At 38.5% G+C, this 12342-nt stretch overlaps 1 protein-coding gene across 3 annotated transcripts in view; it reads right to left on the bottom strand.

Moving 5' to 3' along the window:
- The window catches only part of plch1 (phospholipase C, eta 1), a 70796-nt gene that overhangs the window by 47509 nt on the left and 10945 nt on the right, over positions 1-12342 (bottom strand). The window contains exon 1 of one of the 3 annotated variants that reach the window (XM_041994083.1): positions 10258-10578. The exons of the other annotated variants lie outside the window; for them this stretch is intronic. Coding sequence (XP_041850017.1) covers positions 10258-10300 — 43 coding nt within the window. The 5' untranslated portion in view covers positions 10301-10578. Of the gene's footprint in view, positions 1-10257; positions 10579-12342 lie in introns of those variants that run through there. 3 annotated transcript variants of the gene reach the window in all.

Here is a 12342-nt window from a genome sequence, read left to right as displayed (position 1 = left end):
TGCAAGGCTCCAAGCTCCCGAGATGCTCCTTCTATACCCAGTCATGCCACTGATCTGCTGCCAATTAATTAATTAGTTGTCAAATTCTCCTCTAGTTGTTTTGGATTTGCACTAATTACTTTTACAGTTTTACTACCATCAAATTCAAAATGAGCTAATACTTTCCAGTAATTGGTCAAATGCTTCTATGTTATTTATGGCACACTGGGAATAAAATTTGGGTTTATGAGCTTTGCAAATCATTGAACTTGCTTTTTAAATACATTTTTATAGTACATCCCCCATGTTTTGTGGAATCAGGCTTATATTTTCAGCTTAATCATATGCTGTTCTGGGAATTTTCCACTGCTGTAGAAAATACTGAGAAACTGAAGAGGGAAGATACTTGAGGAGAATTGATCAAAAACTTAAAAGTAGGTCATTTTGCATTATTTATCCCATATGGTCATTTCTGAAATCCACAGCTTCATTAACAATAGAATTTAAGGAAAGTTGTTGTCAAATGTGGGTTTGTTGTAGTATTGATCACAGTCTCTGCTCTTATGAAAAAGCCTGTTTAACTGGGTCTTCGCACAGAAGGAATCTTATATTAGACGAGCTTGCCAACACTACTCCATCTCTAAGATACAGAACATCAAAAGTTATGTTTAAAGTAAATGAATGCTGTTCACAATTACTAGATAGCAAATTCCCATTCTCCTATTACTCCCTCAGACTATGAATATAAACATTTTTCTCAGAGGTAGTTAGATCTATTTCACAGGAAAAAGCTAAGGGGAACAGAAGTCTATTTTTTCTCTATTTTTTCTTTTTTTTTTCTTGTAATCCAGCTCAAGCGGCAACACAAAGAAGCCTCCAGAGAAACAGGAATGACATGTGCAGGTAACTCCATCTCATCTGATGATGCTCAAAACAAGTCAACTTCCTCCCTCCTGTATCTCTGTTTTTTGTTTACACTACTTTCTGTGGCTCCCATCCTGATATCCTCCACTCACTCTCTACATCACCAACATAAAAACCTTAAGAAGTGAAACCTCAATACTCGGCATGAAGTAAGAAAAGAGAAACTTACTATAAGGTGGGAATCAGCTCATCATCATAGGTGAAAATGGATGCAAGTAGCTCCCAAAAGACCAGTGATGCTTACACAAAATGGTCTGAACCTTGAAATATATTTTTTTTTGTTTCATCTCTGAATAATTATTAATCAGTAGAGCATAAAAGAATAAGAATATAATTTTACAGTTTAGTTTATGTTGGTAGTTTCAGTATTTATCTTTCGTCATGTCTGTGCAGGTTATCCCCACATAGCATTTTTATTATGCTTTCCTGTTTGTGTCCTCAGTCTAAACAGAAGAGGGTTTAAAAAGCCTCGCATGACTTTTTAATGGCGTTCCACCCAATTATATCAAATTATTTTTTGTTTTCCCTTTTAGGAAGGTAAAGGTAAAAGAAAAGAAAATATAAAGCAGCAGCCGAGCCTTCACTTTTTTTTGGCTTCCTCGCCTTTATTTGCTCAGGGAACCTGTTGTTGGAGTGTGTGCACGCTTACATGTGTAAAAACTCATCATCTCTGTCGGCACAGAGCAGAGAGCAGATCAAAGCTTTGAATTGCCACAGAGGCCAAGGCAATTCAAACACATTTTAATAGGGTAGGCGATGAAGACACCTCTGTGATAACCTGATGAACAAAGCCTTTCCTCACTTAGATCCATACAAAAAGGCCTGAACACCTGGTGTGACATTATCAGTAACAGCAGTTTTCATTCATCACTTTCAATCTTAACTGTCATTTTTAATCACAACCGGATGTGAGACTCTTTTCGGCCAGAGTTGCAGCCATGTTTTCTATCAGTGAGTAATCAGATAGAGCTAATGTTTCAATTCTCAAACACCTCTGCATGTGATTTCTGTTAAGATTTGGTCAGAGGGAAACTAGAATACACTAGAGTCCAAAGATTTATCATAATTTATTCATAACTACATATATTCATATTCATCAGCATCTGCTTGATCCTTCATCTACTATTCATGTGGCAGAAGGCACCAATGCTATCCCAGCCAGTTCAACTGCAAGGAAATACAAGAAGCACAATCAAAGAAAATACAATTATCCGAATCGAATGCTGGTATCTACATTTTCTGCTATTCTGTTTTGCTTCTTCAGACCTGATGGTTTATTCTGTGCAAAAGTTTAATCAAGACGTGAATCAGTTTTGGTTGACTGAAGGTTCACAGGACAAACTGAGTGAGATTCACACATGATTATTTCAACAATGAGTGATGAAACACACAGAAAATAACATGCAAACCAGTCAGATGTCGTTTTATCCGTAATAAGCAACAAATCATTAAGGCAAGCCTTCTGCAGGTTCAAAGTAATGGTGACAGAAACTAAGAAATTTGGCTGTCCTGAGGGATATTCCGATACATAAACATGAGCTCCTGCTCTGTCAGTTCTATGAATAGCACTAACAGAAGATATGCTCAATGCACATGAACATACACACATGCAGGAACAACTATGCAGTAACACAAAAGAACAAGAGGTTTTGAATATTGTGTCAAATAAAGTGGAATAAGTGGAAAGGGCAGAGAAAAGTGGATCTATTTCAATGTTTGATCTGTAAGACACATGGTGTTATATTGTCTAGTCACAAATATACACACACATACATTTGCTTACCAATATGTGTAAGCCTGCATTTCTGTGGTACAGCCACGGTGCCACCAATATGGTATATGTTACGTGCCAGGAGGGTCGCTCCAGCACACTTTTCAGCAGAACCATAAATGAAGGTGGATCGTACTTTGTGTCGAGGTAAACCAGTGGGGCCAAACAGAGAAGAACAAATTTCCCCCATTTCTTCACCTGAGAAAATCATAAGCCAGTCAGGATTCAGCTCAGTCCCAGATCACAACACAGTCAGCTACACCTGTAGCTCAAACTTGTAAAAAAAAAAAGAAAAAATAAAATAATAGTATTAAAAAACAGCTCTGCCTTTCTTCACGTCAGACTTGATAGATACTCCAGAATGACCTCAGACAGTGAGCCTTCATACTCCAAACAACAAGCAAGCACACCAAAACTCCTGCGGTTCATCTTCCTCTGCGCTCAACTCTGATCTGCAGCGGCGCCTTCATCTGCCAGTCTTTTCTGTCTGGAAACACACATACACACACATTTCCACCTTCCTCTTGGTCATCTGTTTCCACTCCCACCTCCTGTTCTTCCTATCCAGCTGTCTTTGATGTTCACAGGTCTCTAGGAACAAGTACAGCTGTGAGTGCGCCTGCTAACGTGCTACTCTAAAGAACAGATTTAGATCTGGCATTTTGCAGCATTGTTCTGTCGTTTATTCTGTGATTATAAAACGCAGAGGGAAGAGGATAGTGCAGCTTACCAGCTGGGTTCATTCAAATCAGCTAGTGGAATATAGAGAATTATGACATAACATTCATGATAATGCACTGTCAAGAGTAAGAGTTAATGGGTGGACATGTGGGATGAGTGTATCTGCTTGTGTGCTAACAGAAAAGTCATGCACAGTACATCTGTCCATCTTGCACTTAATGTGCTGCTATTTCACAAAAGCTTTTCCCTCCTCCAAATGAAGTCATCTTTCTACACCTATTAACCACACAAAAACAGTTTTCTTGTCTCAGCTGTTATAGCTGTCCTTGATTTAAAAAAATAAATAAATAAACTAAATAGATCAAATAAAAAAGTGAGAGTTTGTGATTATGCTTTAATGGGAAAACCTCTAACATCTTGCTTTGGTCTCTAAGAATAACAGCTGAGGAGCCCTATGAATGGATGGATGATGGTGGATTAAAATAAAAAGAGAATTACAATCAGATGCAGTGCTTGCTTAAATACAAACACTTCCCTGTCAGCATCTCCTTAATGTAGCTTCATTCTTCATCAGCACAAAGTACACACAAGTGCAGCATATTTAATGCATGTAATATACAGAATACAGTTTCACTGAAGTCATGTAAAGTTCCTGCATGTTTACATTTTATTGTTGTGCTTAAACCACTTAAAGCTTGTTTCAGAGACACAGAGACATCCCTGTTAACCATTGTCTTGTGTTTTTGTTTCATAGTAACATAGCTACATGTACTGACAGGTTTTAAAAGCCGTTGTGGGTACATCAGCTTCTGAAATCACTGCCCTACTCATGAAATAATGAGTAAATATGTCCACTTTTTCACACTCTAAATGGCAAGAGTCTTGAATTTTCTGCTCAAAACTGCTTTATACAGCGGTGATGTAGTTTTGCAAAACAAATCTATAAAAAAAGGAGACAAGACTTTCATTTTGATGGAAATGGATCTCAGGAGGGATGTGAGTTTTGTGCCAATGGATTCCCTTTCTATAGTCAAATAAAGTGAGGTATGAAAAGTCTTTAAAAACCTGTGATATCTTCCATTTTCAATCAAAAATCAGATTTTTATAACTAATCAGTTCTGTAAAGGATATCAGTCCTTCTAAAATTAACATTGCCATATCTATCTGAAATGTATGTGATGTCCATTCAATAAAAACAAATTCTGCTTAATTTTTTATCTAAAAAGCAGCTCTGAAGTAAAAAGAAGATTATAAACCTCAAATTACACCCTGTATAATCCATCTTTGCTTCATTTTATATATTCTATAGAATTGGAGATTATATCATCCAGTCTCCTTCCTGTTTCTCTTTTCTTCCCAGGAAATTCAGCAGGTTATGAAATTAAATTAGTCAGGCGCACAGCTCTGTGGCAGATGACTTCTGGATAAATGTGTAGGGAAATCAGGCCTCAGCATGGTGAGAGGAATGCCACAGTACATTTGTGGCAGTACTTAGATTTTGAGAAGGAATGCCTTCCCAAAATATGAATTCCATCACCCACTCCACCAGTAAGATGGTCCACAAAGTGACTACAGGATGGCCGTGTTTGCTCAGGCATGAACTCATTGATGATGTGGTATTTTACTGATTCTGTTTGACCTCTTTCTTGTTCCTGTTCAAGGTGGATGTCTGGTGCCTTTCCCTGCATGTAGAAGGTGAAGAGCAGGTAAACAGCCTGAATCTGTTGTCAGTCAAGATTAGCACAGCTGGGGAGACACTTGGACTCATGCATGTGGGACAGCTACAGAGCCTACAGTCCACTTGATGTGTCATTGGAAGCAAACAAAGACAAATCTAACATAAATACAGTCACAACATGTAGCCTGTACACAGAAAAAAAGCACATAGTGGCACTGTAGTAACTCGTTTTCCAATTTTCGTTGAAACTAGACCACATATTTGCAAATAAATCCTCTTACATGGTAAGAACTGACATGGTTATTGTGGAGACCATTTCAGAAAAACAATAAGTGCACACATATAAGTGTCTATATACATATATATATATATATATATATATATATATATATAGAGAGAGAGAGAGAGAGAGAGAGAGAGAGAGAGAGAGAGAGAGAGAGAGAGAGAGAGAGAGAGAGAGAGAGAGGAATTAAAGTAGTAAGGCAACAAGCTGTATGAGCCTAAATTAAAAGGTTAACTCAAAGTAGATTAAATTTAACCAAATTTTGATAGCTATTAAGGCCTACTTATGTATTTGTGCTCAAACAACTTATGTTATTAAATTTAAAAATATCCAGTCCATTGCAGATTCAAACCAGGAACCTTCTTGCTATGATGCAACAATGCCAACCAGCACATCCCTGTGCAGCAAAGAATGTCTGTACTGAAGAAATATTATATTGGGGCAACTTGTTGTCTAAACATTCAATATTTTCAATTTCACATTGCTGAGTTGTTTCGGCTTAAGGACATGAGTAGACCTGAATAGCTATCCTGTCTTTGTAAAATGTAAGATTTTACTTTGAGTTACTGTCTTACTTTATTCTTAATTTGACACCAGAATCCCTTAGTTGGAATTACGCAAAACAAAAGTTTTGCTGCTGCTTGCCTTACTTCATTAACTTTAACACGTTTTTTACAGTGTACATGGCTGTCCGCAGATAGCAGCACATTTACCTGATAGTGACAACATCTAACTTCAATTCTTTACACAGCCTAACGGGCATGCAATATACATGGTGACATCCCCATAAACATTTTCCCAAATAACAGTGAACAACAGAATTCTCTGCAAGTAAGAGATCTTCCTACTACAGAAATTCTGCCGAGTAGTGCCCGGGTAGCGCAGTCAGAAGGAAGGACTTGATGCAAAGAGTCAGATGTTACAGTTCTCACACTTGCTGTTAACTGGAAAATGACAAGGAATTTCCAAGGCTGTAGTGCATGTGTGGAAACAGTTTATGTTAAATAAAATGTCTGTAAAGACCACAACTGCTATAGGCAAACTCTGCTCAAAAGAAAAGACATTAAATAGATTATACTATAGTGTATTAGGAGGAAATAAAAACGGCTGCTTACTGTACAAAGTTGCCTTTGTGTGACATCTTCCTATTATTTTCATATGACTTGATTCTGACCCACAGTGACTAATTTCATCATCACAGCTTGGAGCAAAATGCTGCTTTTTGGGAGGTGTGGTAATTTGCTGCCAAAGTGTGGCGTGATCAGAAAACAAAATGTCTCATGAAACAGTTCAAACTTTTTCACTATTTATAGAAGATAACAGTTTGGTGTCACCAGCTAACAGGCGATGTACAACTTAGTTTTCCTCTCACTTTAGTCATCATTGTCAGTATTCAAATTGCACTGTGCATTTGTGACTCATAAAAACCTTATTTTACAGCACGAGGATGCTTGGTCTTTAGCTTGAATTCCCTCAACAACAAAATCTGGATGTTTTTTTTTTCACTTACACCAACTGACTGTGTGAACCCGATTTTAGCTTAGCTACACCATTAACTTAAGTACAGACAGTAGCATACCTCCCCATTATCCTGGCAAACACACTCATATCCTTATTCCACTAATATGAGTTCATGGTCACAAACCCAGTTCTGATCCAGGAAATCAAATGTTTAACACCTTCCAGTTGAACCACAGGTTTGTAAACATATAGTCTTTAGAGTATTAAATAGTTTTACCTAATAATAAAGAACAATAGAAATATAAGTTAAAAATGTTAATTCATTATGAAAAAGTGTGTGATGAATAATGTCATGTAAAAAACAATAATCCAGTTAGAGTAACCTTTTTTAAATCAGGCTTATGTAATAGTGGGTTTTTGGATGAGTGTTAAAAAAATGCATTAAAATGTGTTGATTTGTTATCTAAAATGAATTAATGTTTTCTGATCTGGATTGAAATCCGCTGTGATTCGTGGTATATCATTTTCTTTATAAAAACATATAAAAACAATATAAGCCATATCAATACCATATTATCAACAGAAAATTTTTATATTTTCCCTGCAGATCCTGTATATAGTAGTTTATACTGACCCAAATTTGACCAGTAACACACTGAATAATACTTTAAATTGTAATTTGTTTTAACAGCTTCCTGCTTTTCTTGGGTGAATTAACTAGAGGTTTGAAGCTGCAGCGATTTATGATTTCTCCTTTAAATATGTTCTATGTTAAATCAAAACTGCTTTGATTACAGTTAATATATCACAGATTTTGTTGGTTCCCTCCAAATTCCATCCTCACTGCATATAACATGAAAAATATAAAAATATGCACATATCACATCCCTAATGATGGGTTCTGCATGTCTATTAAAATGGCATTTCATCAGCAGCAATGTTTCTTTGCAAGCAAACCCTCAACAATTTATATTTTACTGCAGTGGAATGCCACTCCTCATTACTGGCACCTCAGGGGACATATTGAAACATAAATACATTTTAAAGCAAACTAATTATGCTAAACCTGTATGAAATAATAGGTAAAATATAAGTAAAAAAAAAAAAAAAAACTCTGGTAGGCCCTGTTCTTAGCAACATAAAAGGTTAGGAAACACGGGGAAATGATGAGCAATAAAAAGGAAAATGCACTCTCTTATCTCATGGCTACTCACTTCACCTAATTAACTATGCTCAAGGCAGCGCTCAAGTCACCAAAGCTACAAATGGGTTCCCAGGTCCCTCCAGGGAGCAGAGTGTGGCGCTGTACCAGAATGAAAATAAACACATGCCAACTGCAGCATGATAATGCATTAGACAAAGATGCTACAGGGGGTTCCCCAAGTGGAGGAGTTCAGCACTGACTTCAAAGAAGGGAAGTGAAGCCTGCTTGCATTTGAGAACATGTGTGTGTTTTGTTTTGTTTTTTTTTTCACTGCCGTTCAAACTGGTATTGACTCTTCCTGTTAGGTTAAAGCAACAAAAGCAGGCTGGATGACTGTGTGTAGACTGAGATACAATATCTTTGGCAGCAGAGCCTGGCTGTCATGCAAATTGTCTGATCTCAGCTCCCCCACAAGAAGTGTGAGGGAGAAGTCAAAGCTGCCTGCCTCATGCTTCGTTCCTGGACGAGAAAAAGAGTGCTGGATACAAGTGAATCAAACTTCTGGGAACCCTTATTAACTGCAAGGGAGATGAAAGGAAGTCTGAGATTTACACAGACTTGTTTCTATTCTCTGTATAAATGCACTTGCTGGCTGCCCAGCTGCAGATTTAACCTGGAGAATTCCAATAGCTTTTAAAAGAAATCTTTTTACGCCCACAATCTACAGTCTGTTTGAGGCAAGAACAAATGTGATGCACCTGTGGTTAAGTCAGCATGCAGGCCCCACAACTGTGCAACTCATCACAGAAATTTTATGTCATGCACATGATGATCCTTTGGGAGCCAGTGGGAAAGGGAAGAGCAACAATAAATGTGACACAGATTTCTGCAAAACTGGATTTACTGTGAGAGTAAAAAGAATCGAAAATAAAATCTAAATAATAGTTCTAAAACCTAAGGAAAGGAAAGGACAGGAAAGGAGATGAAAGGAAAGGAAAGGAAAGGAAAGGATAGGAAAGGAAATGAAAAAAAAAGAAGATGCTTTTTTCTATTCATTTGTTTGTTTGGTTGGTTGATTTTGTTTAAAAAAAATCTTGAACAGAGATTATTTAAACAGATGAGCGTCTGATTGGTGTTTCTGCCTTACAGCCACATCATGTGGCAAAGACAAAGGGGGAAAAGAGAGAAATCAGAGGGATCGTGCTGAGATTCATCATCATCAGTACAGTGAAGACACATGAGGTAGAGACATTTTACATGGAAAAGCCATTCCCTCCATTTGGAGGAGAATAGCTGCCATTGATGCTCCTCCAATCTGACTTCTTTTCTCCCTCAGCTTGCCCTTATATATAGCTCAACAAGCACAAGTGTTTCCAAGATTAAAAGGTAGTTTTCATGTCAGCCCCTAAAAGTCATAGAGAGACAGAACACAAACTCTGGCACTGCAGTGAGGAAGACTGACAGCTTCACACATTCTGTTTTTTTAAGTCCTGATGATGCTCTGTATTACCCCACCACCACCACCATTGAGGAGAGAGCAAAATGGTCGCTCTAATACCCCAAAGATGGGGCTTCGGTGTTCCCATCAAAGCTGTGTCACACTGTGTGGTGTTCAGCATGCCCTGCCTGGGCTTCAAGATGCTGGTGCCAACAACAATCCAGTTCAGCTCTGTTTTGTAACTATGGCATGTGGTTATGCTGTGTGCTCTGTCAGATTCTCAGGCATGTTTACACCAAGGCATTGTGATGACAGAACCTATAAATCAGGAATGGTTAGATTTCTGTGGGCAGGGAAGAAGATGCATGGCTACAAAGGATGTGGCAGATGTATATGGACTAAGGGCAGACCAAGTATTTTCAAGCTGACAAATTAAGAGGCTTTTCTGCCCCCTAGTGACAATTACAAAGGGGCATTTTCAGCACCAGGGACAGTTTCCTGCTGCTCTGCAGCTGTTCTTCATCATAAAATCTAATATCAACTGACAAAATCCATCAACAGTTTAAAATTTACATAAATATCTAAATATTGCTTATCTGATTTTTTTCTCCCCTTGGAGCTGATTCATTAAAAAATGTCTACAAACATGTGAGAATACTGTAATGAATACTATACTGAATCTATACTACTACACTATAATGAATCCAAGATGACAATCATCCAATTAAGAGTCCTTCCTCGAGTGTTTGTGGCAGAGTGGGCGATGACGTTTTCCACAATGAGCGCAACAGAGAAACTGGGAGCCAGCAATGAACACGAGAAGACACCCAAATAAATGTGTGCGCCCCACTGAGACAGTTTAACCAAACATCTAAAAGGCTTAAAAATGATTACTTACCTCTTTCAAAACTCAGATTTCTGCAAACTTCAAGCTCTGCCATTTAGAACTGGAGTCGTTAGCCTCACAAGGTCCCCCCATGCGCTTTGGGCATCTTTATTAATTTTATTATTATTTCCTATTTGTAGCGGCTTGAAAAAATAAAATGCCATTAAAAAATGCAAAATTTTCCGGTTTCATCATGATGATAAAACATGTGAAAGAAGCGCTCCATGAGGATGAAGAGCCACTTTTTTTAAATCCGAAAATAAGCCCCGGAATCAAATTGCTCCACAGTACCTGCCTCTATCTGCGGAGTGGAATCACAAACCACTAAACCTCTCACATTCACAGCCTCTGGTCTGCGCGCACATCCTCTCCTCTCATCAGGCGCAACACAGAGGCAAAACGATAAGCCGATTTCTCACGCGCTCGATAGGCTGCCGGGGGGGTGGATGTTAATAAGCAACAGCTTAGGACGGGCGTGGAGTGAGCGACAGGGAAACGATAGCGCACATCACCAGAGTTGTCCATTTGGACATTACACCTGCTTTACCTCGTAGGCTCTCAGTTTTGGCAGTTTGAATTGCCCCAAACAAAATCATTTTGTGCCACATCCGCGTCTTTATTTGGTTTTGATCAGATTTTCTTCAGTGCACAGCCTTAGAAAGAAAAAAAAAGCATGATTGCGCAGTGGTGCCAACGCTATGACCCACTTTCTGTCTCTGAATCTTCCTCAGTTTAGGTATCAGTGCTCACTCGGAGACACAGCAGAGAACAAAAAACATTCTGTTCACATATCGGAGCTCTCGGGGAGGATGACAGAGGCAGAGATTGATCCGCATAGACATCAATTAATGGCAGTTTTTTAAGCTTTTTTTAATTGTGCATGAACGTGTTTGTGTGTGTATGTCTGTGTGTCCATCCAGAAGAGTATCATCCTGGTGGAGTCATTTCCCTAATGAAAAGTCTAATCATGCTGCAGCTCCCAGATTAGTATTGTCCATTGGTCCACACGAAAGCCATTTCATTTATGGCAGGGGAGAAACGCGGAGTGACCGCGCTCACTCACTGCAAAGACGCACGGCTCAAACACTGAAAGGCAGAGGTTACCAGATCGATTAGCTGGTGTTGTCTCCATTAACACACACACACACACACAAAAGGCTGAACACCAGAGTCGTCCTCACTTCTATGCAGCACGAGTGCATTTGTGTTTTTCACCAGGTTTATTTGAGGTTTTCCGGCGATTGCTCACTTTAAGTGTTCACCTATTCATGCACATCTGCCTGATCACATAGTCCCCCCCCCCCCGCCGACTTGACTGATTTATGACCCATGACCAAAACAAAACCATCATCCACTCTGTAATTAACCAAAGACTGGAGGAAATTACTGAGCCAGGGAAAAGAGAGCGAGTGATACAAAGTCATGTGAAAAATAAATTGTAAAAGAAAGAGAGGTTTAGAAAATTGTTTGGGCTAAAAAGAAAGGACAGACAGAGACATGAAGGAATAATTACAAGCAGATAAACATGATCTAAAGTTTGGCTCAGATAACAGACTGTTTATTTTCACATTGCTTGATTTCTTCTCCTTTAACCCTAAAACCTTCATGGCAGCTTGAACATGTAAACCATCTTCTAGTTATGGCTTGTTTTATTATCATTAGGCTATGTATAATTTTAGTATTAAGAAAAAAAAGTTAAATTGCCATTAATGTGATGATAAATGTAAAACATATTTGTTGGCATGATAAACAACAAAAGAAACACTGTTGGAGATGAGTCCATCATCTACAGAAGAGTACTAAAACAGTTTTTTTTTATAGGATGTACATGCTGGCTGTGGTTTGTCAAGGTGAGGCTGTAAAACGGTGTGCCTGCTGTTGGTGGGACAGCTGAAAAACCACATTAGCTTATCAGATTTGTTACGGATTTCTCTGGCAGATCTGTCAGTGGGAAGTCTCACTATCACGAAATCTGCAGGTCGAGATCAAACTGATCCTGTAACAAGTCTGGATTTAGTTTAGCTGCAAGGGGAGGGTGTTTCTAAGTAACCAGGATGGTGTGTGCACATGTTAAAGAAAAAAAAAAGGTTGGGTTCA

This window comes from Melanotaenia boesemani, chromosome 9 (assembly GCF_017639745.1).
Source record: "Melanotaenia boesemani isolate fMelBoe1 chromosome 9, fMelBoe1.pri, whole genome shotgun sequence".
NCBI lineage: Eukaryota > Metazoa > Chordata > Actinopteri > Atheriniformes > Melanotaeniidae > Melanotaenia > Melanotaenia boesemani.
Note: the sequence above shows the minus strand (reverse complement) of the source record. Positions and strands in the feature narration are given on the sequence as shown.